Below are 23,920 nucleotides of genomic sequence, written 5' to 3'. Positions count from 1 at the left end.
GAAGCTCTGAGCAGAATCTGTAAACAGAAAATCTACAGATTAAGACTGGTATAAGGGAGTCCCTATAACAAAGCAGGGAAGTTTAAATACTCACCGCCATCAAGACTTCTAGAGGCCCGTTTACTTGCTGTCCGTTCAAACTGTGGTGCAGGTCTGTCAATCAGGGCACTAGCTTGTCTTGTCTGTGCCTGTGTCCGACCACTGTATCGGAATTTAGAACCCAGTACCAGGAACCTGCTCTTGGGAATTGCTTCAGTGGATGTTAGCCTAAAATGCATGTGAATATTTCTACATTACTCATCTCTAACCAATAAACCAACAATGACGAGTCAAATAAGATCCAGCGTGGTGGCAATTATTTGCATAAGATAAACCCATAGGAACTTAAATTGTATGAGTTAGACCATGGTGGCCATCACAACCCCAATGATGTCACCAAGTGCTCCCCCTATATTTCCCCCCCATATGAGTACCATTCACTCATGTGAGAAAAATAAACAGCTGCACTTAGGGTAGCAAGCCATGGGGAAAGGCCACAGCTCAGCGGTAGAGCAGATGTTTTGCATGCAGAAGGGCAGGGAGGAACTGCTACCTGAAACCCAGGGGAACCACTTCCAGTCCATGTCAACAATACTGAGGAAGGTAAATCAATAGCCTGCTTCAGTACAATGCAGCTTCCTATAATCTTAGCAATACATTGAATGAAGACAATGACTCATCCAAGATGGTTCTGAGAAAGCCACGTGGAGATATGAACCCAGGTCCCCCTGGTTCATCCACCCTACTGTACCACACTGGTCCTCAGTTAATGAAATCCCTTTATGAGCACTCATTCCTATTACCACATTCTCATTTCTTCATTCTTTCCATGGTAAAAGTTGACTACCTACATTTTATTAGCGTCTCCACCCCCATCGTTCAGCCCAGACACTGAGATCCAGCGCCGAGGGCCTTCTGGCAGTTCCCTCATTGCGAGAAGTGAGGTTACAGGGAACCAGACAGAGGGCCTTCTCGGTAGTGGCGCCCGCCCCGTGGAATGCCCTCCCTTCAGATGAGAAGGAAATAAGCAGCTATCTTCTTTTTAAAAGACATTTGAAGGCAGCCCTGTTTAGGGAAGTTTTTAATATTTAATGCTGTATTATTTTTAACACTTGATTGGAAGCTGCCCAGAGTGGCTAGGGAAACTGAGCCAGATAGGCGGGGTATAAATAATAAATTGTTGTTGTTGTTATATTATAATATATTATTATTATTATTATTATTATTATTACTATGCATTTGCAGATTAATGGCCTTAGCTCAGTGGCAGAACATCGCTTTGCGTACAGAAGGTCTCCAGAAAGACTCTTGCCTGGAACCCTGGAGAGCTGCTGCCAGTCAGTGTAGACAATACTGAGCTAGATGGACCAAGGGTTTGACTAGGTGTAAGGCAGCTTCCTATGTTCCTGTTTTCCTGTCTGAACAATTCTGTGCAAATTAGAGGCTTCCTTCCCAACTCCTGGCAATGTATACCAACAACTGGAATAAAAACTTAACACAGCTTTTACACACACACACACACACACACACACACACACCATTTGTCATATTGGATGGGGGGAAAGAAACATACCTGAAAAATGTATGATGCTCAACACAAACTTTCCACAGTTTCTTAGCTGCCCGATAACTAGGAAGCTTGAATCCAATAGTACTTTCATATTGTTCATGCTGCAGAGAGCAACAGTACAGAATAAGTTTCAAACTATGTTCGAGGACAGCCTCACATAAAGCGCATTGTAAGAATCAAGCCAGAAAACTATCATGTTAGACCTCTGTCCACTGCAATACAATTTGGACAATCTGCAGAACAGTTCTTCTGCTCTGTCAATATTTTTCTTAGACAGAAGTCAGAATTTTAAAACAGGAATGAAAATAGTATATGACTCCATAGCCTACCTCACCAGGTCGAATTTTGATAAAAAAGCTGCTGCGCTTGTAGGAAATCTTCAACACTTTGGGCCAAGGGAAACGGTTGATTCTCAATTTATCTTTGTAGACAAGAAGGCCACTGGAGCAGACTCCCAAAGTAATATCCACACCTTCCAAGTCCTACAAAAGCAGAGTTTGGAACACACTTCACACGTGTTGTCAAATTCACTTTTCAGCATGCAAAACACTTGCCCTCTATGCCCCTTACTCATTTCTCGGGCCCCAGAATTCGTAGTGAGATCTTCTGTTACTTGATTTTTAGGATGCTATTGAATCTGTCTCCCCACTTTTCAAACATTCAACAGCCAGAAATCACTAACTGCTTAAGCATTCCTCCCAACATGTATCTGCAGACATGGCAACTCTTTCCACTACCTCTTATGTGAAAAACGCTTCTCCCTAAGTGTCCTGTACTGCATTATCTTCAAACAACTTATTATCAGGGGGACCTCTGTAGGTCCTGTCACTGAGAATCACTGTCCCAGATGGAAGAGCAATGACAAAAAGGCCATGAGCAAGTTTATTTATAAGTCCTAGGGTAGAAAGAAAATTGTATTTAGGCTATATACACACTACCTTTTCTACTCAAAAAAATAGAAAGATTCAAGTGGAAATAGAATAGATGAGTGAAAAACTTCCACTCCCGGACAAGCTATTTTTTTAAAAAAGAAACTAGAATACTAGGACACCCAGCAGTCACAGTTGTGCTCTGATTATTTAATGATTGGCTCAGTACAAAAGCATCAATACTAAAAATCTTTCCAGTCGAGTTTTTATTGACCATCTCATTAAGATTATTTTGCCACACAGTGACAAATTTAGATCTTTTCAGAAAATACAACTCACCTTTCTGAACCAAAGGCTACTCAATGCACAATCAACTATAAAACACCAATTTAAAAAAAACTTTATCTGGCAACATAATACACACAGGCCAATAAAATACATTTAATATGCTCCATGCCCTATAACAGGTCCCACAAGCTCAAAGCAACTGGGTATGATGGAACATCACCTGCAGAATTCAATAGATTCTAGAGCAATGATGAGTTCTAATGAAACTCCATCCTTTGGGTTAGAGAATAATGAGGGTGTACAGGCTAGCAATCAAATACATGTCTACTTAGAAGTAAGCCCCATTCAGTTTAATGGAACTTACTCCTAAGTGTGTACAGGACTGCAGCTTATGTCTTTGTGGGACAGTCACTCAGATACACTACAGAATGAAATGTGACAGCAGATTCCATAGGAATGAATTCACCCCAAAGTATCCAACAGACCCTTATCTATAAACTGAAAGATTTACTGATTAAGTTACTATGTGGTTGTAAACATCAAATATATAGCAACCATTTTGAAACAGTCAAGAATGTTATTTCTGAATGAGGTATGAACTCTGTCATCTGTAGGGCAGACACCACATTTTAGGCTGTAAACCCATTCCAAGAATGATTAGATTAACTAGATCACATGAGGAATTCCTTGGCTTCAACCTCTGTTGCAATAATCCAAAACTGTCATGCCTAGCCATGAACCAGTACAATACAGATAGTTCTTGGAGAACAAACCCAACACTCTATACAGTGGTACCTCGGGTTACATACGCTTCAGGTTACAGACTCTGCTAACCCAGAAATAGTACCTTGGGTTAAGAACTTTGCTTCAGGATGAGAACAGAAATTGTGCTCCGGCAGCACGGCAGCAGCAGGAGGCCCCATTAGCTAAAGTGGTGCTTCAGGTTAAGAACCGTTTCAGGTTAAGAACGGACCTCCGGAACGAATTAAGTACTTAACCCGAAGTACCACAGTACATCAAAGATATGGGGGAGGAGGCAAGATCCCTTGGAACAAGTGCTGAGGATCACCTGGAAGGAATCTCCAGAGGGAGATTTGCTGAAGAACCATCAGTGTTGTCAGAGGAGGAAGTAAAATCCCACCCCCAGCCCTTGAGAATGTCAGTGCCAAACGGTCCAGGTCCAGGTTGAAGAGTAACAACACAGCATGTGTCTATGGATCTAGAATAGAGGTCTCACTGAGAGCAAGAAAGGCTGGAAACAACAGCTGTGGTCCCGGAGGCCACTGTCCAGTTGACTTGGAAACAACATAGGTCTCTGGTTTCTTGAACCTGAACCTAGTCTCCTCTGCCTGCTGTGTTGTATCCTTGCCTGGATTTGACCTGGGACTGTTACCTGCCTTTGTCTATGAATTACAGTATGGTCCTGTGCATGACCTTTGCTTGTTTTGGACACTGCTGGGACATCATCCCAGCTCTCCTTCGTGAATATATTGGGAGAAGACTTATACTTCTCTGGACGGGATCCTAGACCCTGAGGGGCACCTACTGGAACATGACAAAAACCAAGAACCCTCCCTACTCATGGTATCGAGTAGCAGGGAGAAGATGAAAACCAAGGGCTTTGCACAGTAAAAGTAAAAATATTATGATATGAAACAAGTATTTTCTTCTACCTTGGCGTGATGAAGATCAACTCCATACATAGACAGCTTTTTGGCATTCTCAAGAAATTCCAGATCAGCTTGAGCAGGAGTCATACATCTACAGAAATATAATGGAAAATGATACAGCAAGCCCACTATTTGCTTACTTCGCAGGGTGGTTTTTTAAAAAATAAATCATTAGCAGATACTACAGTACATGCTTTTATCAAAATAAATTAAAAAAATGGATCCTGCAAACCTCTTGTTTTTTTAAACCTTCAGTGAGTTCTTTAGAACTAGAATGGTAACTTTCTAAAATAATAATTATTATTGTTATACAACATCCTAGGAATTATCTATTTGCTACAGATTCTCCAAAAGAGGTTAGCTTGCAAGAATGTGGTTAACAAATTAAACTAGGCAAACTAAAAAGGCAGAAACATATGGCCAAAAGGTACCAGAAAAATGTATCTCAGATATGTGTACAATAAAAACATTGGAACAGTTGGGAAGTAAAAAAAAGTAATAAATCAACAAATCAGTAACTCAGTTAAGGTTACAAACTTATGCATGGCTTCCTGGGAGTGAACTTCACTTAACACAGTGCCAGTTTCTTGAGTAACCAGGCTTAGAACTAAGCTGCAGCTCTTGAAAATTAAAAGCAAGGGCATATGAAATCACTTAAGGGAAAAGATATGCTAGGGGCAAGTAAAGTAAATATGGAGATATGTGAACTTATGCTCAATATGAGGCTGTTTTCTGTCTTGAACTTTACTAACAAACTTCATCTCAGTGGTACAGCAAGACAGCGCTTCACAGATGCTTTGTTTAAATGTTTAAACCTCCCACCTCCTTTCTAGTCTTGCTGTGTATTCATGGAACAGAAGGACTGGTGTATTTATAGAAGTTATTCCTAACAGTATGAGACGTCTCTTCCAGCCATATGGTGCACTGAGAATTGAGCCACAATCTATTACTGAAAAGAGTTTCAAAATACACTTCAGGGTAACTGTAACAAGTATGGTTATAAAATATTTTTTACCAAGCTCAAGTATCAAAGATGCTTAGAAGTGAGTCTTAAATCACACCCAGTGCGAAGTTCCATGTCATTTTTTTATGTTAATTAAACATAAGTCCAATTGAAGATCCATACACAGGGGTTTGAATAATTCACAACTGTAGCGCAATTAAGGGATGCTTCACACATGAAATGTTTTGGACAAAAGATAATCTCCAATGGGGGGGGGGGCATGTTTGAAGGCCTTGAAAGTATTTTGCAAATGTCTGGAAGCTACTTCACAGAACAGGTTTCAAATACTTGTACTTGTCGTCACACTTGCGCGTTCTTCAACTTTATCTTATTTTTATTTTATTTTATTTTATTTTATTGGTGCATGCAACTTAGAACAGGAGAAGCCAATATGGCCCCCTCCAGATGTTGCTGCCAGCATGGCCAATGGTCAGGAATGGTGGGAGTTGCTGTCCAACAACATCTGGAGGTCACTATACTGATGATCCCCGACTTACAAGAAACAAATGAAGAAAAATCTGCTTCCTGACCCCTGTAGCAGTCTCAATGCTAGTCATCAGGCTTAGTTTCTGGGGTACCAATTGTTATTGGGGACCTGGATTTTTCCACCCCATTCACCCCTATATGAAATTTCTTTTTAGCATATTTATTTTATTATTTCAATTTCTATTCGGCCCCTCATTGATCCAAAATCCCAGGGAGGTTTACAATATGTATCATAAGCATCAATAAAATGAAGCTAATAACAATGTAAACATTAAAAAGTCATACAAAAATGCTAAATTTAAAATTACCTATAGGTCTTATGTAGTTCCATGACCTTGTCTTCCAGTTCCTTTGTCTGATTTGGGGCCAGCTTGAATTCACTGACATAATCTGGGCTATGAAGATCTGGGTCAAAGTCTCCTAGTTCTGACTGGATTGTGTAAGAACCCAGCAAAGCTAATGTAGCAAAGGAGCAAGGAAGCCGTCCAGTGAGAATGTCTTTTCTTAGCTGGAGACACAAATAATACCTACAAAGGAGGAAAAGAAAGCCTCAGAATGGGGACTTCAAATTCTGATGACAAAACAGTGGACTAGCACCACAACAGAGTTCTTCATTAGAAATATGTTAGTGTGCTTCTCGCTTTGAACAGTCTACCCCTACTTTCATATGACTGCAAATTGTACCAGGCCATATGGACAGGGAACCCACATGAATAAAGTATTGTTTGTCTGTATTTAACATAGACAACAACAATCAGGCGAAGATGCTCATACTACACAATCTGGAACAGGCACTTGGTTATCTGTACATAGCATAACACTCAGTCTCTTTTCTCCTCTGTTATTTACAGCTGACTGATAGCAGAAAAATAAAATAAGTTGCTCAACAAGAAAATAACACTGGACCTGTATAATGAGCAAGATCCTATATCCAATAAAATGGAAGATGGGATACAGAAGCCTCTGGGTGTACAAATGGAGCAGACACTAGGTGTGCAGGGTAGCCAGCACCATATTCTTTTCCCAGGGGTTGATGGATTCCTCAGGTCCCTGACAGTCACTCTGCAATTGTGCCTCCTAGCAATGAAACTAGCCTCTCAGGTCTGGGGCTGGCCCTTGTACACAAATTACTCCTGTCTAAGAGGTTCCCAATGAATCCTGGTTACATCTGGTAGAGCAGATCACACCTGGAGAGGGAACCCTCTTGAGTTCTGCAGCCAAGCCGCCAAGCCACTCAGCCTCCTCCTGCTACCTTTTAGCCACCACGCCTTTGCCCGGAAAGTGCAAGATCCAGGGATACTTTCCCTAGCATGGGACATGGACTTGCAGATCCAACAGTGCAGTCAGAGGTATGCCACTGAGCACCTGTTCTTTCCAGCATTCATGTGAAAGACTGGATACCATCCATTGTTCATTGCATGTTTAGAGCTTAAAGAGGTTTACAGTCTTAAATTTCTCACAACTCACAACTGCTCACAACTGCCTTTTTACAGGCCGGTTTTCCCAAATTTTGAAAGCTGGAAGTATGAATGGGTCTGTAAGCTAATATAAAGAACGGAGTTTGTTTTTTAAAGAAGGTATTACTTTTACAGGGACACAATCTATTTGCAAGTTCTCTAAAATGCTCCACTGAGTTCCCTTATTACCAGACATTAAGTCAGTCATGTTACTAAGTTGACAAGCAATGTAATAACTGTTTGAATTTGGGATTCCTTGTCATTAGTTCTACATACATATACACAGGGTAATTTTTAACTGATTTTACTGTTTTATCTTTCATAAGCAATTTTGAGGGGGGTTTTTCACAATCAAGTAGTGTATAAATTTTATGAACTAAATAAATAATATATATTCAAAAACATTGTATCACAAACAGCTTTTCAAACACCTCTCTTTTCCAAAGCTGTTTGTCATGCGTCATAACATAGCTTGTCAAACAGAAATGCAAGTTTTAGAGTCCTTAGGCTTCTGGAACTAAGCACACAGTTCTTTGAATCCTGATGAGTATTTATCAGTTGTTTTTTATCTTATAATTTCATTCATTATTTGTCACAATTATATCCTGCCTCCCATTACTCTTTCCTAAATTACAACATTACTTGATTGTTAGCTTTCCTAAGAGCACTACAGACCTTGTTATGTCCTCTGTCAGCTGTGCTGGATCCGGAGGATAGAACTTGACATTGAAAGTGAAATTCCATGGGCCTCCTGCAATTAAAACCAGATTTGTTGTGAGTTTCCCTTTATAATATTGCTTTCAAGTAATATTAAATATGCAATACAGATATCATGAGATAAAAATAAACACAATGAATATGACATTAGGAACACAGTCCCACTGGTATGTCTCACCTTCAACAAAGCAATGGTTCCCTGACATCCTTGGGATCTCCAGGTAGGACTGGGAAAGGCTCCCTTCTGAAATCTTGATGAGCCACTGCCAGTCGGCATAGACGAAAGCTAGATGAGCTAGGTGGACTAATGGTCTGACTCAGTGTAAGACCATTCTATGTGTTCCTCTAGTGCAGGGGTCACCAACATGGTACCAACAGACACACCTGCAGAACTCCCTTGGCAGCCATAGGTTGTCCTCCCCCTGCTGAAATAAGTCTTGAAAGAAACATTCTATTGTAGCCAATAGAATGGTTGCTTAGTTGCAGTGTGTATGTGTATGTGTTGCTCATAACAGTTTCTCCAGTTTGCAAATGTACACATGAACCCAAAGAGGTTGATAACCCCTGCTCTAGTAGATCCTGGCCCATAACCATGAGGGATTTTCAGTAGTGGCTCCTCCACATAAATGGAACTCGCGCCACACTGACGCAAGTAAATATGAATCTCTTCTGTGAAATTTTTAACAGTGGTTTAGATTAATTTGACGAATTTTCCCCTGCTGTACTACATTATGATTTTTTATGATCCAGCTATAATTTGGTACAGTTTTTATTAAATTTGTATTTGCTTCATTTCAGTACACTACCCTATGTTTGTAAACAAAAACAAACGCAGCAAGTTTGCGTGTCAAGACCCCAAGACCACCCCCTCGTTGATGAATGAGACACAAGGACACAGATATTAGGTTAATGTTATTGGGCAAATTTAGGCCACAACTTTATTGGTTACAGAATGTGAGCAGTATTGGCTTAGGCACTGGAATTGATCGGACTATATCTGACTCCTGCCTGTCACGCAGGGAGTCCTGTAAGGGTCAACCACCAGTAGGGGGAGCTCGATGAAGCCCCCCCCCCCCCGCCAGCAGATTGGCTGGCTGGATCTATGACGCGGCTGGGACCTCCAGGTGACGAGGGACTTGGAGTTGGGAACTGGAGCAGGACTTGGGAACTGGAGCAGATTTATCATCCCAAGATAAAGAAAAGTTAAATCAGTGGTGGGTAACATCCAGCCTACAGATCTAATCAGGCCTACCAAACCTCTCAGTTTAGCCCATCAGGCCATATTGGGTGGACCACACCCAGCTATCACTCACCAGACATCAAATGTAGGGAGTGCACACCTGATTTTTCCTTTGCAGCAGTGGCTTTCATTTGGCACTGTTCAAATTTGGTGCTGGATGCAAGCTGTGTTGACAATGGGTGTTTTAACCAGAAGTGACTTGCAAGTCCACCCTTAATTTTCAATGATGTTGCTATATTCTAAATTTAAACAATTCCTACTTTAAAAAATATACCCTATACAAACTGTCTTCCTGTAGAAAAGCAACAGTTTTATTAAAAGAAAAACTACATAATATGGAAAACAGAGGGCTTGCACTCTGTTTAAATTTGTCCTGATCCATTCTATCACCCTTACATGAACTCCAGCAATGCTGAGTGCTTCTTTTGATTGCATGCCAAGGCTATAAATATCCACCATTTCTTTTATAAAAAACAGACTTGAGCGACTTACCATGAACTTGTTTTTTTATCTCTTTGGCAGCATCCAACCATGTCTGCAAGAAAACAGTAGCAATTAGTCATATAGAGTCTGACAACGGTTGCAAAGAATATGGCCTGAAAATGTACTGTCACTGAGTTAAGTAGCAACCATCATTGTGCCAATTGGGTTATCTTAGATTGCAAAAACACTGCATATAGGATTAATTAAAATTTGATCTTTGGGGGCACTGACATAATCAATAGATTAGGCATTTAACTATGGACAAGCAGCCATGGTTTTATTTAGGTACAGTTAATTTTTCTCTGACAGCCAGACTACAACAAACATTAAATGTGGGTTTGCAATTAACATGCATGGTTTTTAAAAATGGTTATTCAAAGCTACTTGGGGATTGATGATTATTGGGATTGTAGCAGGTGGGGAGGATAATCTAATCCATTTTTTCCCATGCTGTAGTCATGAACAAAAAACCAAAAAAACCCTCTCCTCTGAAGTTGCTATGTGCATTGGGAAGAAATCTTTCATTGCCACCAAAGGAAAATTTCCTCCAGATATAAATACAACTTCAGAGGAGTGGTTCTATCAGGACAAGCAGGAGAAGAAAGGGTTAAACTCCCCAACTACCACCATCTGTAGCAATCCAGACAATTACCAGTGAAACGGATGGTGCCATTTTTGCTTCACATTGAGTTATTATATAGTATTTGAAAAACTCATTACATAAAAGACACAGAGCTCTAGTCCATGAAAACATAGACATACCTATGCTTCTGGTGAATAAAAACTAGCCTAAATCACCCCCTGGCAATAATAAAAAGTGGCAAATTAAAACAAATTAAGAAGCAGCGGAACCCAAACCTTACAAAATAAAACTTATTTATTTGGCAAGGAAAACGTAGTTAAGATGTTGCCCAGCAGGCCTCCCTAGGAAGAAAAACAAAACTATCTTTCCATTGCAAGCATTTGGAAGTTCCCAGTTCAGTCACTAAGCTTACTATTCTATGACTGGCAACTGGAACTGGGTGCACATCTGGTCTTGCTGGCTCACAACCATAATATTTCACTAATATGAACTCATACAGTAATCTTGAAGATTGACATATATTAATAATCTCTTACAAGATGCTTGGTGGAGCTCCAAGTGGTTCAAAGTTCTCTGAATTTGCCTCACTTAAACAGCTTACTGACAGAATGTGAGTTCAAAGTTATTTCTGCCATACTACAGCATTAGGCAAGTTAGTAATTAGTAAAATGAACATCCATGCAGCTGTAATTGCTTCTGGAAAGTGTCATCAAAAAAACCCTTAACTCAAAATAACTTTTAGGAACCAGTTATTCCCACACGGTGTCTGCATAGAAAGCCATGGTTAATGGTTTATAATGAACACACAGCCCGCTCCCATTTTGCTCCTTGCCAGTGATCAGGAGCAACAACTATGACTCTTGGCTTAGTGTTGCATCCAAACTAGGAATCAAGGTTTGTATCATTAAAACAAACTAACATTAGCAAGTCAAGACAAAACCTTGGCTTCGGACCTTGGTTGGTTTGGAGTGAAACAAATCACAATCCCTGGTTCAGATGTAGCGCTTGTGATGTAGCGCTTGTGATAAAGCACTTGTGATATTTTTGCTCGTGCTAGTTAACTGGGGGGGGGGCGGGGGAGAGGAAGAGAGAGAGAGAGAGAGAGAGAGAGAGAGATGGGGCCAGGAAGAGATCAAAGCAGGAACGATTTGCATATTCATGGTAAACCATTAACTGTGGTTTAGCACTATGTGTCAAAGTAGCCAATTTGTCAGCTGCAAAGTTTATGCTACTTCAAGTGCTTTTCTGGTCACCATTAAAAAAAACAGCCTTGATTTTGTGATTACAACATAATATGGCGGTTCGGTGGACTGTTTATTTAATTGGGCCATACTTTTACATGTCCCTGTAAAACCTTGGGCACAGCTTATGACTGTGAGATCTTATACCACAAATCTGTGCTCAGACTACACAATAAGCCAAAACACGGTTTAACTGCTACACCAAGGGGAGGTGAAACAGTGAGAAGCAAAATGGGTGTGATCCCTGGGAGCCAGAGTGCATTCATGCTAAGCCATAGTTTGGCTTAGCATTATGTAGGATGTAGCCTTGCTGTCTTTAGAAAACTTTTGTTTCTTCTGCCTATATTGTAGTTTGTTCAAATAGTGTAAATATAGTAAATACATTAATAGTGCAATCCTATAAACGCCTGATCAGAATTTAGTCTTACTGAGTTCAGTTGGAATGACTTCCCAGTTGTTATTATTATAAAGAATTTAGCCTCTGCAAATCAGTCACTCAAAACTGCTAAGCATTTACATTTTGATAATAGCACTTTGGCTCTTGATACCAGGCAGTACAATATTCTGGTACTGTGTACAGAAACTAGAATGAGGTTACCTGTTTCATTTTCACGTGACTTAAGCAGGATTTAGAAATCAGGTCTAGTGAGGTGAAAGAATAGCCTACTTATCCCTTAAGCTCATCTTTCTTAGCCCACAACATTTTACTCTACATGTAATTGGTACAGTTATGGTTAGGTTTAATATGAAGTACTTTGCCATCATTCTAATTGATTGAAGTGTTACAGAATCCACGCAACTGAGCACAAAGGCCATTCATATTAACTGTTGCGGATCTGCAATTTTGCAAGCCAGGCAATTTTTTTTAGAACATGCAAATGCTTATGCTGCAACTGTTGGCTTTGCACAGCAATTTAAAAAAAAAATCCAAACACGGCCATACAGTCTCTGAATGCAATCATGCATTCATAAAACTCATTCTGTCTGACTTAATCAAAAAGACAATGAGGAGTCTAAGTAATTAATGATACATTTATCCATTTATTATGTCAGGAATCAGTGGGAAATAATGCTCTCTTACAGGAAAGCATTACGTTCTACAGAAACTCTTCCAGTGCTTCAAAGATAAACTATTAACTTTTGCTCTCTGGATCACAGTGTGTGGGGGGGAAATCCCTTTCTTGGAAATAAATTATTTCTCACATGCAAGAACAAAAGATGTTATTGCTGCACACAGTACTATATACATATATACTATAAGCTCATTAGAGTTGCACATGGAGCTGTTGCATACCTGCCTACAATTCCTGTATTTGTTCAAATGACCAACAAGAACTACCCATGAATATATGCCTTCTGTCACTGACAAAGGGGCATGGAGAGAATGGAAGTAAGAAGTGTTGTCCTCAGTGTTCACTTCAAGTGCAGGAATCAATCTAAGATCCACCTGCAGACTTCTACATTTTGCCAGCAACATCAAGCTCACAGGTAAAGTAAATGGGTCCTATAATTCCTTTATTTGTACTCATTAGATCTGTGGTGATATACATAAATTGATCCAAGATTGCTATGAAAAAGACATTTTGATTAGTCATAATACAGCCATCTTCAACTATAGGTGCTCTCTTCCAGGAGTCTATCTATGGGCTGTGTGTCTCTTGGATATCCCAGAATATTCTGTTTAAAGAGTTATCTACGTCTTAACCATAATATTTCCTACTCCATTTGCAACACAATAGGGCGTCTAGTTTTAATGCCATCTTTCAGCATTGATTGGATCAAAATCTCCAAGTGACATTAAATTCTAAAGCACAGGCTTAATTGGATAAGAATGAACAATGTAGAATGCCTCCACAAAAGATGTCTCTCCTCCCACTTCAAGTACAGCTTTGCCCTGCAGAGGCATTTCCAAAACAGTTGGAGAGAGATGCTGTCCACGGTACTGATTGTCAAGAAAATCCTTTATGTGTGGAGCATTACGTGGTTTCTGCATATTTTAGCACCTTTCAGTGTTAAAGCTACCTTGTGCAAACTTCCATCAGTATGAAGTCAGACTAGAGAAGTAGGTATTACCTTTATTTTCAATATGCATTTCAAAGTTTTATTTCTGTTTTCCCAATACAATTTCTTCTTTAATTAAATGCTTTAACATACAATCCTAAGCAGGTCATCTCTCTGTTTTTGCATTCTACTTACCTTGGAGCTTGGGGTATCCCAGATGGCCAGTCCAAAGTAGTCTTCTTCCAAAAGATTGAGGTGATCACATACTTTCTTAAGAAGATCTTGCCCTTTGGCATGTTTCTGCACATGAACACAAATCTGTCATATGTGGTCACTTTTGTTTTGTACATTCTAATATTCACATCCACAAGGTTATTGTATACAGTATGTCTACCTTCCTTAGGCATTGACTTGAACATCATTAGCCCTTAAAACAAACACTGATCACTTTTAGATTGTTTCATTAAGATGGCTCACTTGGATGCAAAGAGAAAAAGGATATTTTGGCAGAAAAGAGACCTCATGCCACTCAGAAAAATATCTAGGAAATTCCTTCCATTTCAGAAACATTACTTTAGCAAATGCAGGTTCCCCAAACCATAGTTACTGTGGTGATGCAAATGCAGGAGGAAAGGAAGCCTTTCCTCCCTAATTAGTCTTGCTTCTGGTTTTGAATGGTTGGTGGGAAGGGAATGAAGCACTAATGAGTATCTCCTGCAAAGTGTACATATACTTACTTGCCTTATAAAAGCAAAACAGAATTGAGAACGTAATGGTCCCCTTGTAACATCTGTTCTGTTTGACTAGTCAGCTCTTCTCTTAGAAAGTAGAAGGTCCTCAAATTCCTGTTCATATTTATTTGATATGGTTGAAAGTAAGATGCAGGTTTGTGGTGAGGGAGTAGTTCAACTTAACCAGGTAACAGGCAGGTGAAAAAACAGCCTGTTTAATCTAAACAGCAGTTCTCTAGAAGTTTGTACATGTGTGTTTGGCTAAGAGCCAAACCAATAATGTCCCCTGGAGCCCCAAACACATAAATCAGCAAAGCAACATTCTTCGTTTGCCAAGGCTTGAATTTCTATGCTCCAACAATGCCTTGCCCTCAGCTAACAGATCCCATTAAAAATACTCTAAATAGCTGCTTTATACTATCAGAACATTGTCTATTTTGGTTAGGAACAGTTCTCCAGGATTTCAAACTGGGTTCCTTTACTCAAAGACACTGGAGAGTGAACATGGGACTTTATGCAAGGTTAGCATGTGTTCTGCTGCTGAACTATGGCTCCTTACCACATGCAGCAGCATGTCCAGTAGCTTCTACATCATTGCAAGAAGCTAAACCCCCTTCTACGCTCTGCACACAGGATGAAGATCTAAAGTTTATAAACACCACACTCACGTAAAGCCACTGCTGTATTAGCAGGCAGAATCTAATCTTATGCAATAGTAATAGTATCATTAGTGTTGTACATGGATGAACTGACCTAATTATAAAGGATCATTTAAGGTAACTGTTTTGCTCAAGCAGTCATGAAAACCCAGCCAAGATACGTATCTGCCCTGAGATTTAGCTAGGGAACCTGAGATCATCTTATGGAGAAGGAGAGACTGTGATGCATCTTGACACTTGAACCCTTTCAATTTCACTCTGTAAAATTCTATTATTGCTATTAGTAGTAGTAGTAGTAGTAGTAGCAGCAGCAGCAGCAGCAGTAGTGTTCCTGATAATGTCCTCAAATCAAGTGGGCCAAAAGTCCAAACAAAATACTGCTACTTTTATCGTCTTCTAGACATTACTAAAGCAATTTATCTTAAACCTGCAAATTGTATTCTTTAAACTATATTAATAAATTCTGATAGTGTTAAAATCATTTTTCTTTTTAATAATAAAAATAGATAAAGATATGCTTACATCCAGGGAACACTCAAAAATTGTGTCATCCAGCAAAATAATCTTGCAGTGCATGTTGTTCCTGGGCCTTCTGGCTGTTTTCTGAGAACCTTTTAATTCTTTCTCTGCTTTCACCTTGGTATTCTCCTTTTTTTCGTCCACCTGCTCCCCCTGCTCTCCTTCTTCTTTAATTTCAAGATCTCTATTTTCTGGATCTTGATCTTGATCTTCTCTCCTATCTTCCTGAGCAGGCTGAAATTAATGGATAAAAGTTAGCAATTTTGAACCAAAACACAAAAGCGGGTCTATTCTGAGAAAAACATAAATCTTTACAACCCATAGAAAACAATAGGGCATAGCCACAATGAGAAGTTGAGAAGGTTCTGCTTCCATTTTAGTACTTTAATCCTTCTGTTTTAGTGGGGGACAAGCTAGGTTCATAAGCCATAGTTTTCTCTAAGCATACTGTACATGGCCATGACTTCCAAAACTAGCAAACTACAGTTAGCACCTTGCTTCCATGTTTTAATTTGCAACCACAATTTAAAGGATTGGAGACAATTCTAGCCACAGTTTGACAATTCATATACGTTAGAGAAAACCAAGAGATGTTAGGGGTTATTAGCATACAATAGGGGAAGAAGGTGCATAAAGGTCTACAAGATATTCACAAGCCTCCAGACCATGGTTTGGAGGACTGGAGTTGTTGTTTTGCAAGCCTTCAAAAGCTTCTTTAATGCTTTTTATATTTTTGAAATTCATACATATAATTGGAAACTGGGAAAGAGCATAAAATGGCAAAAGTTGGTTATATAGGTAATGTTGTATAAATTTTCTTTTATGAAGCTGCTTTGAGATTTTTGATTAAGTGGTATATAAATCTAACAAAATAAATAATTATATAAACTAGAGCCTGCTGAAGTGCTTATTTTAATCTTTGGAACGTATTACAATTTTCAACAGATTAAACCTCTTACCAATTAGATACTAAAGGTTGTATCTAACATTAGCCATATTAGATAGACCCACTGAAATTAATGAACATGACTAACTTGGGTTCATTAATTTCAATGGATTTACTTCAAGTAGAACTTACCTGGATACAACTCTGAGGCTGCAGTTCTAGTCACATTTACTTATTAAAGCCACAAGTGTATGAGCAGGCTGCACACGTCAGCATGTTCTTGAATGTCTATTAATCACGTTAAAGGTAAAGGTACCCCTGACCATTAGGTCCAGTCACGGACAACTCTGGGGTTGAGGCACTCATCTTGCTCTATAGGCCGAGGGAGGTGGCGTTTGTCTGCAGACAGCTTCCGGGTCATGTGGCCAGCATGACTAAGCCGCTTCTGGCAAACCAGAGTAGCGCATGGAAACACCATTCACCTTCCCACCAGAGTGGTACCTATTTATCTACTTGCACTTGACGTGCTTTTGAGCTGCTAGGTGGGCAGGTGCTGGGACCGAACAATGGGAGACAGAAAACTAGTTTGTGTCATATTTACCTGTGTTTCTGCACTGCTCAATGAGTGAAGATCTAAAGATGGGTCAGTCCTGAGCTCAGGTTCAGGAGCTGCTATTGGGGCTTTCAGCAGAATCTCCTCATTGAGATCGAGGTCTGTCTCTTCCTGGCCTCCTTCACCAAGTTCCTTTGTTTCTGCCTCGTTACCTTCTTCCTCAGAGACCTGAGATTTGGGCCTCTTGAGGAATGATGAAAACAGGCGTGACAGGCCCCGACTTTCAGAAGTGCGCTCTTTGTTCTTGCTCTGGTCCTCTCGTGTAGGCGTGTCACCATTGGATGCTTTTAGCTTCTTCTTTGACTGATTATCCCCCTCAGGTGCTTTTTCCAAGAAAGCTTCCTGTGTTCCTGTTTCAGCAGCTACCTCCTCCTCTTTTGGCGGCTGCTGCTTGGGAGTCTCAGCCTCTGCCACTAAACTCTTTTCAGTTGTCATGTTTCTGTTGACAGAAATGTATAAGAAACTTAACTGAATAAATGCTATGTGGTCGCAAAAGCACTGCAAACTGATCACAAAGCTCCAAAGGTAACAAGAACCACTTATAGGGTGCTCCTGGTGTCCGCTTATCGAAGCTGCAATTATTAATGGGAGCAGCAATTCTTGTTGTTAGAAACTATTTTCACATACAAGTATAGCCTTGCATGCAAGTGCACATTGTTATGCTATATAAACATCTAGCTAGTTTTGTTACTTCAAGAATGTCTAGAATTATCATTCGCAATTATGATCACAGAAGGAGCACAAAGACAGATGACCAAATCTGCCAAACTGGGTGCTAAAATACAATCAACAGCACATAAACTGTGTGAAATAAATAAATAAAATGTTGCCATCTTAGAAATCAATATTAGAATGCCGGTATCAGAACCAGCCTACTGAACAGCAGGTATTTGTTGTTGTGGAACTGTTCTTGCCAAATGCTCAGGGACTCAGAGCTCTCAGAGAGCATTCATACTACCTCAAGCACACTTTCAATTATACTGCATTGTCCCTCTCTCAAGACAGTTCCACACAGAAGTGAATAACCTTTCTGGTCCAGTAGACCAGACCCTTAACTGTCCCCATCCTGAAGGCCAAGTCTGACAGGTGGGTAGGCCTGTCAATCACCTGTTCATCACTATTTCACTGCAAACATTCCCCACAAGTAATTGATGGCACATTACAACCCTAGTTAAATTCAAATATTGGTAGAGAATAGTTTTTGAACCTCTTTATGCTTTTATCCAAAATGCAGGGGGCATCAGCATGGTGCAGGTGCACATGTGCCTGCGGAGGCCTTTCCTGGCAACAACAGGGTCACACCCCCCCCCCAAACAGACTTAAAACAAGAATTCTTTTGCAGCAAATAGAACAGGATACAGTATGTGTCTAGTTACAGGTTGTGTATATGGTCCTTTGTAAACTGCTTTGTGGTTTTTTGAAACAAGTGATACATAAATTTTATGGGGGGGAAATAGAAATAATAAATTAGTTTCTGGGCCTGAAAATGGTGCCAATCTGCCCAAATGCATTGTGACTGATCAGAGTAATTTGTCCAAATTTTGGTGACCTGTTTGAAAAGTAAAAGGTAAAGGTAAAGGTACCCCTGCCCGTACGGGCCAGTCTTGCCAAACTCTAGGGTTGTGCGCTCATCTCACTCTATAGGCTGGGAGCCAGCGCTGTCCGCAGACATTTCCGGGTCACGTGGCCAGTGTGACAAGCTGCATCTGGCGAGCCAGCGCAGCACACGGAACGCCGTTTACCTTCCCGCCAGTAAGCGGTCCCTATTTATTTACTTGCACCCGGAGGTGCTTTCAAACTGCTAGGTTGGCAGGCGCTGGGACCGAACGACAGGAGCACACCCCGCCGCGGGGATTCAAACCGCCGACCATGCGATCGGCAAGTCCTAGACGCTGAGGTTTTACCCACAGTGCCACCCGCGTCCCGTTTGAAAAGTGGCCACCCCTAATTTTTAACTATAGGCTGATTCAGACATAACCTGGGTCATACATAATGCTGATCCAGTAAACTATGTATTAGCAGATCAGGAGCAAAATGTTTGCTTGAACATTACTTCCTCAGGCCTCAGTTTTCCTAGTTTCTGAAACCATAACACATAATATAAAAGTCTCTTCAGCTCCTGTTATTTTGTTTACATAGATTGCTACCCTATCCTAAGGACATCCAGTGAATTTCATAGATCTGAATCCAGACCTCCAAATCCAACGGTATATTAATTCAAAAGCTAGTGTCATGCTCTATAGAATTTCATGCAATAACATTTCTAGAGGTTAAGTGAAAAACGCACTTTCGTTGCAAAATCATTTGTGCCTTTGAGCAATTTGACTTGATCCAGACACACTAAACAGCTGAAATCTGCCATTCTGCTTGTGCAAGGCTATCCTTGCATTTCAAGAGAGCAGGGAAAGAGTGCATCTTTCACATTTCTGAAGTGAATGTTTTCTGTTAAAGGGCAGTTAGTTCATGTAATCAGTGACACAATGTTTAGCATGGCTGCTGAGAAAGATAAGAGTCACATGTGAATTATAAACACTTATCATTTATATAGTGCATGTTAGGTTCCCAGGACTTCCCATACATTATCTTAGTAATCTTCACAACAACACGGGCCCCAATGGACTCAGCAGGACTTGCTTCTGTAAGTTACTGCTAATGAAACAAGGGCAAGGCAGCATAAAGCCAGCATGCATTTTAGTTTAAACTTAAATGTGGATATTTTTCATTCAATTTTTATGTAAGAAACACATCTGAAATTCCTCCTAAATTAAATAGTGAAATGTAATTTCAGTACATCAGGCATGTTGAAGAGGTTGATCGCGATTGCCCAGCTGATCGCAGGGGTATCTTAGATCTCTCCCAAAAAAGCTCAACAACTTAACCCCCCCCCCCCAAAAAAAAGCTCAACAACTCTTGGGTAGATCACAGCTGGTCTTTTTGTACTGTGAGTAGATCGCAGTCTCTTGGGAGTTGGACATGCCTGCAGTACATGATACCCTTTACCCTGTATAATCCAAACCCATCACTTGATATCATTGAGTGGAGCACTAATAGTGGCTCCCCTTTGAGCCAAAACCGCAATTTATGTCAATGAAGAGTAGTGTCTTCAGTGTTCTGTTCTAGAGACAACTTCATGGAACTCCATACCACAGGAAGTTATAAACAGGCACCATTCCTACTGAGTTTCAAACACCTGGTATCCTGGTTTTCTCTGTTAGATGGAGAACTTGAACCCACAGCTCTAGTTCTGCTTCTCAGATGTTTTCCTTTTTGAGATGGTAAATTCTTGAGGTTTTACATTTTGTAGGTTTAATTTATATTTTACATTTTATTGCTGTAAGCTGCTTTGCGACCTTTATGGTGAAAAGCATGGTATAAAATTTTAAAGAAATATAATGCCTGTTTGCTGAAATTGGAAAATCACCATTTGCAGTATTGCACCATATAATAAAACAGCTTTTCAACTCATGCAAGTTCAGAGTCCATTCTTTACACCAGTAAAAATTACCCAGCCATCCCCAACTACTCTGGTAGCCAATATTCATTTTCAAATGGTATAAGTTTAAAATCTCTTGACCATACACCTCTGAAGAAAAGTGCTTGGAAAAATAAATAAGGCTGTTTCTTATTTATTACACCAGATAGTGCAATGAGAGCTAACACGGGCTGATGAAAATATATGAACAAACATTTTCCCGCAATCTGCTGCCTTTCTGATATTTTGAGCTACAATTCCCATCAGCCAATGGCCAGGGATAATATCAGTTGTAGTTCAGCCTGGAGAATCCTGCAAATAATTATACCATCATCATACTGGGCTCCCTGCTATTTAGCTTGTGTGATGGAATCCCATCCTAACTGTGATCAGAGAAACTCCGTTCCTTGCTAGTTTTAAACAGGCCTTTAAACCTCACTTTTTATTGAAGCTGTTAAGAATTATTTTACCTGTCATAAGTTGGATAAGCTAGATGACCACTTTGTTGTCTTGCTGGTCTGTATATTTTTAGGATGCTAAATTGATTCTTTAAATGTTGTGATAGATTGTGTTTATTTTATGGATTTAATAAAATCATGAAATTCTAGAGGAAAAGACCCCCCAAGGGTAATCTAGTCCAACCCTCTGCAATGCAGGACACTTTTACCCAACGTAAGACTCAAATCCACGACCCCTAGATTAAAAGTCTCATGCTCTAATGACTGAGCTATCTAAGAGGCAGAGCCTGCTTGCTTGAGTGTCTATTTTATTTGTATACCACGTTGGGAGGCGACTACCTGAAAAGCAGCGTAAAAATATTTGAAATGAAGTGAAATAGATATGTTTCCATTCAGCCCTATCATTAGAAAGAATGAGGGGACACAGGCAGCAGATGCTGGGGGTGTGGGGCAGCATTGGCAGACACAAGGCTGTTCCTCCTGGTTCCCTTCGGCTGGAGGATGTTTGTAGGCTGTGTTACCTGTCACACATCACTAGACTAGTCAGCTGCCCAAAGGTGTCATACACAATACTATGCTGATGCCAGTACTGAAATAAGATTCAGCTGCTATTCTAGTCTGTCTGAACTTAAGAGTGGTAAGGGAACTATCTTGTCCTTCGCCTCTGAAAGCAAAATGTCTTGCACTGGTCCTACCATTCAGCAATGTGAGGACAGAGAGAAACAGAACAATACTTTGGGCTGAATGCCAAAACGACCTGCTTTGATACCGAATTCTATCCAATCAACTGGGGAAAATACAAACAAAAACATCATGCTTTAGAAATCTTTCCAATCTACCACTCATGGCTTTGAAGTGGGGAATGAGGTATTAGTTTATGTGCAACTGCAGCCCTAATTGCTATTTCTACAAAGTAAGCAAGACACGCCCTTAAAAAAAGCCATTTCCAGTTTTAAAAAGTAAACTTGGGACAACAAAGATTGTCGCAGGACTGACTGTTTATACTGGCCTGTCGTATTCACAGGATATACAATTCATAGCTGGGGTTTGCTTAGATAAATTAATGTCTCTAAGTCTTCCTGAGAATAACAATACTTTTTACAGGGAAGCCTTAGTAGCATCAGCCAAATAAGCTTAGCAGGAAAAACAAGAGGATGCAGAGATGGGCACATACAAGCAGTTCCTTTTCCTCTTATCTCCTTTGCTCCTTCATTGTGTTCTTATTCTGTTTTTAGACCCCCTAAGTATGATCACCTGGAGTCTTTTTTCTCTCTCCTTTCAAATGAAACTTGGCAGCCTTAGCAGGATGTAAAACAAAGCACGTTTTAATTTTAAAAACATAATTTTTAAAAAAATAATTAACAGGGCACTTTAAATAAAAAAAAGCTAAATAAACGACGAGATGGAGCCAAACATGCCCTTCTGCTCATAGAAAGCTCTTCTGCTTATAGAAAAGTTTTATAGCTAACACTAGTGCCTTGTGTGAGAAAAGTTAAACTAAATGCAATTTCCTGCACAAGCAGAAACATGAGATCTGTTACAGAACCTATTATAGCACTACACAAATTCGTAAGTGTTTGCAAAACAGGCCAGTGGCTATATTCCTTCCGTTCATGGTTTTTTGTATCCAACCCTATAATCTGTCTCCAAAACATTATTACCACTATAAATGTCACACACATACAAAAATCCAACCTCAAAGTCAAGCAAGTTCTGTCTAGTTCTGTAATTCAACAGCAGCCAATGGGGTACAGTGGGGGCAGAAAAATGAACAGCAGGATATCTTAGGGAAAGTAGCACTAAGCACACAGAAAATGTGAATAACTTGACCCAAACATTATAGTAGACGGGGGAGGAGTTAATCTGCTTTCTAAGTGAAAGGCAGAATGCTAGAGAGTTGCTTCTGTGGTGAGAGTATGTATGAATGCAGTTCAGAAACAAATCTCTAAGACGGCTTCTTGGTCATTTTGCTTTACATTGTTTGGTTTGATTTACCATACTCCTCTCTTATATTAACATTATGTTCACCACTCTGAGAGCCTTTGAATCATATAAGGTAAAGGTAAAGGGACCCCTGACCATTAGGTCCAGTCGTGGCCAACTCTGGGGTTGCGGCGCTCATCTCACTTTATTGGCCGAGGGAGCCGGCATACAGCTTCCGGGTCATGTGACCAGCATGACTAAGCTGCTTCTGGAGAACCAGAGAAGCGCATGGAAACGCCGTTTACCTTCCTGCCGGAGCAGTACCTACTTGCACTTTTGACATGCTTTCGAACTGCTGGGTTGGCAGAAGCAGGGACAGAGCAACGGGAGCTCACCCCATCGCAGGGATTCAAACCGCCAAGCTTCCGATCAGCAAGTCCTAGGCTCTGTGGTTTAACCCACAGCGCCACCCGCGTCCCTAATTGAGTCATATAGCAGTATACAAAAATATCATAATGTAGCATAATATAAAATCCTGAATGCCATCACATTATGTAATATAGTAATATGGAAAAAAACGAAAAGACTCATTGCATTTTCACATGGAACCCTGTGTTATCAAGCAGAGGCTACCAGGCAAGGGACTGTTTATGAGCACCACTGTTTAAAAACTGTGGAAAAATTAAATTCTTTCAGCTTGTTTTTGCCTGAAAATAATTTTTAAAACATATGCAATATAAATTGTTTATCTGTTGATAACTGTGAGGCATAATCAAGCCAACTTCAGCACTTTTAGGTCTCACTGATTTCAAACAGTGAAGTCACATATTTCACATATTTAACTAAGCCATCTTTCTAGAACATCATGAAGCAGCAGCTTTAGACAAGATTTAGATTTATACAAACATTCAATTGTCTGTTCAGCCATGAACTTACTGGAAAGCGACTTTCCGTTTCAGTTCCTCATTTGTAATCTAGTACCTCATAATGTCACTGGAGGATGAGTGGTAGG

The 23,920-nt window shown here is 40.1% G+C and overlaps 1 protein-coding gene across 50 annotated transcripts in view; it reads right to left on the bottom strand.

Moving 5' to 3' along the window:
* Positions 1 to 23,920, bottom strand: part of EPB41 (erythrocyte membrane protein band 4.1) — a 136,124-nt gene that overhangs the window by 51,244 nt on the left and 60,960 nt on the right. For 32 of the 50 annotated variants that reach the window (XM_083454821.1, XM_083454784.1, XM_083454792.1 and 29 more), the window contains exons 3-12: positions 17,044 to 17,475; positions 15,560 to 15,790; positions 13,843 to 13,947; positions 9,832 to 9,874; positions 8,058 to 8,133; positions 6,234 to 6,452; positions 4,440 to 4,527; positions 1,939 to 2,091; positions 1,613 to 1,710; positions 95 to 267 (exon numbers count right to left, since the gene is read on the bottom strand). In XM_083454821.1, the coding sequence (XP_083310947.1) occupies positions 95 to 267; positions 1,613 to 1,710; positions 1,939 to 2,091; positions 4,440 to 4,527; positions 6,234 to 6,452; positions 8,058 to 8,133; positions 9,832 to 9,874; positions 13,843 to 13,947; positions 15,560 to 15,613 (1,009 nt within the window). In that variant the 5' untranslated portion in view covers positions 15,614 to 15,790; positions 17,044 to 17,475. Of the gene's footprint in view, positions 1 to 94; positions 268 to 1,612; positions 1,711 to 1,938; positions 2,092 to 4,439; positions 4,528 to 6,233; positions 6,453 to 8,057; positions 8,134 to 9,831; positions 9,875 to 13,842; positions 13,948 to 15,559; positions 15,791 to 17,043; positions 17,495 to 23,920 lie in introns of all 50 variants that reach the window. The other 18 variants (XM_083454796.1, XM_083454794.1, XM_083454805.1 and 15 more) reach the window with 1 other exon arrangement.

The sequence above is a fragment of the Podarcis tiliguerta genome (assembly GCF_965153285.1).
Source record: "Podarcis tiliguerta genome assembly, chromosome: 8".
Lineage (NCBI taxonomy): Eukaryota > Metazoa > Chordata > Lepidosauria > Squamata > Lacertidae > Podarcis > Podarcis tiliguerta.
The sequence above is the reverse complement of the archived record's forward strand: the minus strand, read 5'-3'. Positions and strand labels throughout refer to the sequence as shown.